The 6464-nt window shown below is 46.6% G+C and overlaps 1 protein-coding gene across 2 annotated transcripts in view; it reads left to right on the top strand.

The window, feature by feature from the left end:
* epha4b (eph receptor A4b) overlaps positions 1-6464 on the top strand; it is a 152692-nt gene that overhangs the window by 105842 nt on the left and 40386 nt on the right. For both annotated transcript variants that reach the window (XM_042307816.1, XM_042307815.1), the window contains exon 12: positions 2350-2475. In XM_042307816.1, the coding sequence (XP_042163750.1) occupies positions 2350-2475 (126 nt within the window). The remainder of the gene's footprint in view (positions 1-2349; positions 2476-6464) is intronic.

Raw genomic sequence — 6464 nt, 5'->3', positions numbered from 1 at the left:
ACACACACACACACACACACACACACACACACGCACACGCACACAGAGTACACTCTTTTCGATATGTCACAGGCTATTTTCACATGTACATAAACAAGAAAGTGATTCAGGCGATTGCAATTCATGATAGGCTCCTCTTTCACTGTCCGTAGGAAAAACAGGAGAGATATGCTTCAACCCCTTTTCAGCTTTTCAGCTTAAACAATGAGAACATACAGAAGCAGTTGAGATTCTCACCGGGAGTCACTCTGTCACGTCCGTAGGAATGTGCTCAGGCTGCTTCTCGGAAAGTGAATGCCTTGTATGAAGTGAGCAGAATTGACATTCATTCTCTAGTGTTGCTGTAAGGACGTATAACAAAACACGCGGGAGACGTGTTCCATCCGAGAGAGCAATATTGAATATGTGATATTCAACTCTCAAGGATTCCGGAGCCATTTACATAACTTTAATTACGTTGGAGTTGAGCTCATTTCTATGTCGCACTGTCGTTCACTGCCTGCTTTCTGCAAGGAAGGTTATTGACGTCTCTCTATGTTTCTCTCCTCTCTTCTTCCGCCCATCTCTCTCGCTCTCTCTCTGTTTCTCTCCCCCATATGTCCCCTCTCTCCTCCCTCCCCCATCTCTCTCGCTCTCTCTCTGTTTCTCTCCCCCATATTTTCCCCTCTCTCCTCCCTCCCCCATCTCTCTCGCTCTCTCTCTGTTTCTCTCCCCCATATTTTCCCCCTCTCTCTCCTCCCCCGCCTCTCTCGATCTCTCTCTGTTTCTCTCCCCATATTTTCCCCTCTCTCCTCCCTCCCCATCTCTCTCGCTCTCTCTCTGTTTCTCTCCCCATATTTTCCCCCCCTCTCCCCCTCTCTCGATCTCCCCCGCCTCTCTCGATCTCTCTCTGTTTCTCTCCCCCATATTTTCCCCTCTCTCCTCCCTCCCCCCATCTCTCTCATCTCTCTCTCTGTTTCTCTCCCCCATATTTTCCCCTCTCTCCTCCCTCCCCCATCTCTCTCGATCTCTCTCTGTTTCTCTCCCCCATATTTTCCCCTCTCTCCTCCCCCCCCTCTCTCGATCTCTCTCTGTTTCTCTCTCTCTCTGTTTCTCTCTCCCCATATTTTCCCCTCTCTCCTCCCTCCCCCGCCTCTCTCGATCTCTCTCTGTTTCTCTCCCCCATATGTCCCCTCTCTCCTCCCCTCCCCCATCTCTCTCGCTCTCTCTCTGTTTCTCTCCCCATATTTTCCCCTCTCTCCTCCCTCCCCCGCCTCTCTCGATCTCTCTCTGTTTCTCTCCCCATATTTTCCCCTCTCTCCTCCCTCCCCCATCTCTCTCGATCTCTCTCTGTTTCTCTCCCCATATTTCCCCTCTCTCCTCCCTCCCCCCCCCTCTCTCGATCTCTCTCTGTTTCTCTCCCCCATATTTTCCCTCTTTTCCCCCCCTCTCTCCTCTCCCTCCCCCATCTCTCCCTCCCGATCTCTCTCTGTTTCTCTGTTTCTCCCCCATATTTTCCCCCTCTCTCCTCCCTCCCCCCCCGCTCTCTCTCTCTCTCCCCCGATCTCTCTCTGTTTCTCTCTCCCCCATATGTCCCCTCTCTCCTCCCTCCCCCATCTCTCTCGCTCTCTCTCTGTTTCTCTCCCCATATTTTCCCCTCTCTCCTCCCCCTCCCCCGCCTCTCTCGATCTCTCTCTGTTTCTCTCCCCCATATGTCCCCTCTCTCCTCCCCCCCCCATCTCTCTCGCTCTCTCTCTGTTTCTCTCCCCCATATTTTCCCCTCTCTCCTCCCTCCCCCCCCTCTCTCTCGATCTCTCTCTGTTTCTCTCCCCCATATTTCCCCTCTCTCCTCCCTCCCCCATCTCTCTCGCTCTCTCTCTGTTTCTCTCCCCCATATTTTCCCCTCTCTCCTCCCTCCCCCGCCTCTCTCGATCTCTCTCTGTTTCTCTCCCCATATTTTCCCCTCTCTCCTCCCTCCCCCATCTCTCTCGCTCTCTCTCTGTTTCTCTCCCCATATTTTCCCCCTCTCTCCTCCCCCCCGCCTCTCTCGATCTCTCTCTGTTTCTCTCCCCCTCTCTCCTCCCCCCTCCCCCCCATCTCTCTCGCTCTCTCTCTGTTTCTCTCCCCATATTTTCCCCTCTCTCCTCCCTCCCCCATCTCTCTCGCTCTCTCTCTGTTTCTCTCCCCATATTTTCCCCTCTCCCCCCTCCCTCCCCCGCCTCTCTCGATCTCTCTCTGTTTCTCTCTGTTTCCCCCATATTTTCCCCTCTCTCTCCCTCCCCTCCCCCCATCTCTCTCGATCTCTCTCTGTTTCTCTCCCCCATATTTCCCTCTCTCCTCCCTCCCCCGCCTCTCTCGATCTCTCTCCAGTCAAACTCCCTGGCAGTAAGACCTATATTCATCCACACACTTATGAGGACCCTAACCAGGCAGTCAGAGACTTTGCCAAAGAGATTGATGCTTCCAGCATCCGCATCGAGAGAGTCATAGGAGCGGGTGAGTCATCCCTGGTTGCTGTTCAAACTACAAAAACATCACTATGCAAATGTAATAAAAGTGGCCCTTACATTGATGCCTGTGGAACCCCAGTGGTGCAGTCAAGAGAAATCTGATTGTTAATTGTGCAGACACTTTGTTTAAAGTATGTGTGTTGTAGGTGAGTGTGGGGGAGTGTGTAGTTATTTATACTGTGTGTGTTGTAGGTGCGTGTGGGGGAGTGTGTAGTTATTTATACTGTGTGTGTTGTAGGTGCGTGTGGGGGAGTGTGTAGTTATTTATACTGTGTGTGTTGTAGGTGAGTGTGGGGAAGTGTGTAGTTATTTATACTGTGTGTGTTGTAGGTGAGTGTGGGGGAGGGTGTAGTTATTTATACTGTGTGTGTTGTAGGTGAGTGTGGGGAGTGTGTAGTTATTTATACTGTGTGTGTTGTAGGTGAGTGTGGGGGAGTGTGTAGTTATTTATACTGTGTGTGTTGTAGGTGAGTGTGGGGGAGTGTGTAGTTATTTATACTGTGTGTGTTGTAGGTGAGTGTGGGGAAGTGTGTAGTTATTTATACTGTGTGTGTTGTAGGTGAGTGTGGGGGAGTGTGTAGTTATTTATACTGTGTGTGTTGTAGGTGAGTTTGGGGAAGTGTGTAGTTATTTATACTGTGTGTGTTGTAGGTGAGTGTGGGGGAGTGTGTAGTTATTTATACTGTGTGTGTTGTAGGTGAGTGTGGGGGAGTGTGTAGTTATTTATACTGTGTGTGTTGTAGGTGAGTGTGGGGAAGTGTGTAGTTATTTATACTGTGTGTGTTGTAGGTGAGTGTGGGGGAGGGTGTAGTTATTTATACTGTGTGTGTTGTAGGTGAGTGTGGGGAAGTGTGTAGTTATTTATACTGTGTGTGTTGTAGGTGCGTGTGGGGGAGGGTGTAGTTATTTATACTGTGTGTGTTGTAGGTGAGTGTGGGGATGTGTGTAGTTATTTATACTGTGTGTGTTGTAGGTGAGTTTGGGGAAGTGTGTAGTTATTTATACTGTGTGTGTGTGTGTTGTTGGTGAGTGTGGGGAAGTGTGTAGTTATTTATACTGTGTGTGTGTGTGTGTTACGCACGCCTCTATGAAGAGGGAACGCAACACCCTGCTACAACTAAACTCTCTGTGAAGCGAAAAAGGTATGGACTGTAGGTGCAAGTAAGAATGACAACAGGCAGAATGTGATACCGTTTACAAGGACTTTATTCCTTTACACGGTAATATGGGGAAAAGGGGCTGGACGGAACCAAAGCAAAGAAAGTAAATCTCAAAGCCCCCTCTCCTATCTTACCTGCCTACCCACTACTTACCTAATTTAGCACCACCTGGTGCCCTAACCAAAATACAAGGGGTGGTCCGCCCAGGTCTTACCTAGTGTGTCTAGACAGCGAATATGCTACGGGTATATGTATGCCCGCGGGCCTCTTGCCTAAGCACTCCCTAGGTGCCTTCCCCTTCCCCCCTGGGAACAAATGAAACAGAATATTAAACAATTTTAAACAAACTAAGAAACAAAAGGATGTCAAATAAGCTCTATCTGAGCAACAAACTCACAGAACATACCACTTTCCAGCAAAATCAACCTCTATCACAATCAATCTCAGCAATCCCTACCTCCAGCAAAATCTCTACCTCCAAAAAGATCTCTAACAAGTCTCTAACAAGTCTCTAACAAGTCTCTAACAAGTCTCTAACAAGTCTCTAACAAGTCTCTAACAAGTCTCTAACAAGTCTCTAACAAGTCTCTAACAAGTCTCTAACAAGTCTCTAACAAGTCTCTAACAAGTCTCTAACAAGTCTCTAACAAGTCTCTAACAAATCTCTAACAAATCTCTAACAAATCTACCTCCAGCAAAATCCTCTACAAAAGGAAAAAAAAAGATCTCCTGAACAGAACACTGGCTTTTATATAGCTTCTGAAGGAATGGGGAATTGGAGACAGCTGTGTCTTGACGAGGGGGCGGGGTCAGCTCTCCAATTAGCCCTGGAGTCGACCAATCAGCTGCTTGAGGGATTTCAGGAAGCCATTTCCTGAAATAAACACATGCAAATACACAAACTACAACACATAATCTGGGGAACGTAACAGTGTGTGTTTTTGGTGAGTGTGGGGAAGTGTGTAGTTATTTATACTGTGTGTGTGTGTGTTGTTGGTGAGTGTAGGGAGGTGTGTAGGTATTTATACTGTGTGTCTTGTAGGTGAGTTTGTGTAGGTATTTATACTGTGTGTCTTGTAGGGGGAAGTGTGTAGTTATTTATACTGTGTGTGTGTGTGTGTGTGTGTGTGTGTGTGTGTGTGTGTGTGTGTGTGTGTGTGTGTGTGTGTGTGTGTGTGTGTGTGTGTGTGTGTGTGTGTGTGTGTGTGTGTGTGTGTGTCTGTTGTTGGTGAGTGTAGGGAGGTGTGTAGTTATTTATGCTGTGTGTCTGTTGTATGTGAGTTTGGGAAAGTATTGTAGTTATTTATACTGTGTGTCTGTGTTGTAGGTGAGTTTGGGGAAGTTTGTAGTTATTTATACTGTGTGTGTTGTAGGTGAGTTTGGGGAGGTGTGTAGTTATTTATACTGTGGGTGTGTGTGTTGTTGGTGAGTTTGGGGAAGTGTGTAGTTATTTATACTGTGTGTGTTGTAGGTGAGTTTGGGGAAGTGTGTAGTTATTTATACTGTGTGTGTTGTAGGTGAGTTTGGGGAAGTGTGTAGTTATTTATACTGTGTGTGTTGTTGGTGGGTGTGGGGAAGTGTGTAGTTATTTATACTGTGTGTGTGTTGTTGGTGAGTGTGGGGAAGTGGGGAAGTGTGTAGTTATTTACACTGTGTGTGTTGTTGGTGAGTGTGGGGAAGTGTGTAGTTATTTATACTGTGTGTGTGTTGTTGGTGAGTGTGGGGAAGTGGGGAAGTGTGTAGTTATTTATACTGTGTGTGTGTTGTTGGTGAGTGTGGGAAGTGGGGAAGTGTGTAGTTATTTATACTGTGTGTTGTAGGTGAGTTTGGGGAGGTGTGTAGTTATTTATACTGTGTGTGTGTCTTGTAGGTGAGTTTGGGGAAGTTTGTAGTTATTTATACTGTGTGTGTGTTGTTGGTGAGTGTGGGGAAGTGGGGAAGTGTGTAGTTATTTATACTGTGTGTTGTAGGTGAGTTTGGGGAGGTGAGTAGTTATTTATACTGTGTGTGTGTCTTGTAGGTGAGTGTGGGGAAGTGTGTAGTTATTTATACTGTGTGTGTGTTGTTGGTGAGTGTGGGAAGTGGGGAAGTGTGTAGTTATTTATACTGTGTGTGTGTTGTTGGTGAGTGTGGGGAGGTGTGTAGTTATTTATACTGTGTATGTTGTAGGTGAGTTTGGGGAAGTGTGTAGTTATTTATACTGTGTGTTGTAGGTGAGTTTGGGGAAGTGTGTAGTTATTTATACTGTGTGTGTGTCTTGTAGGTGAGTTTGGGGAAGTTTGTAGTTATTTATAATGTGTGTGTTGTAGGTGAGTTTGGGGAAGTGTGTAGTTATTTATAGTGTGTGTGTTGTAGGTGAGTTTGGGGAAGTGTGTAGTTATTTATACCCTGTGTGTGTTGTTGGTGAGTGTGGGGAAGTGTGTCGTTATTTATACTGTGTGTGTGTGTGTTGTTGGTGAGTGTGTGGAAGTGTGTAGTTATTTATACTGTGTGTGTGTGTGTGTGTTTGGGAAGTGTGGTATAGTGAGTTTGGGGAAGTGTGTAGTTATTTATACTGTGTGTGTTGGGGAAGTGTGAGTACTTGTGTGTTGAAGGTGTGTAGTTATTTATACCCTGTGTGTGTTGTTGGTGAGTGTGGGGAAGTGTGTAGTTATTTATACTGTGTGTGTGTGTTGTTGGTGAGTGTGTGGAAGTGTGTAGTTATTTATACTGTGTGTGTGTTGTTGGTGAGTGTGGGGAGGTGTGTAGTTATTTATACTGTGTATGTTGTAGGTGAGTTTGGGGAAGTGTGTAGTTATTTATACTGTGTGTGTGT

This window comes from Oncorhynchus tshawytscha, linkage group LG28 (assembly GCF_018296145.1).
Source record: "Oncorhynchus tshawytscha isolate Ot180627B linkage group LG28, Otsh_v2.0, whole genome shotgun sequence".
Lineage (NCBI taxonomy): Eukaryota > Metazoa > Chordata > Actinopteri > Salmoniformes > Salmonidae > Oncorhynchus > Oncorhynchus tshawytscha.
The sequence above is the reverse complement of the archived record's forward strand: the minus strand, read 5'-3'. Positions and strand labels throughout refer to the sequence as shown.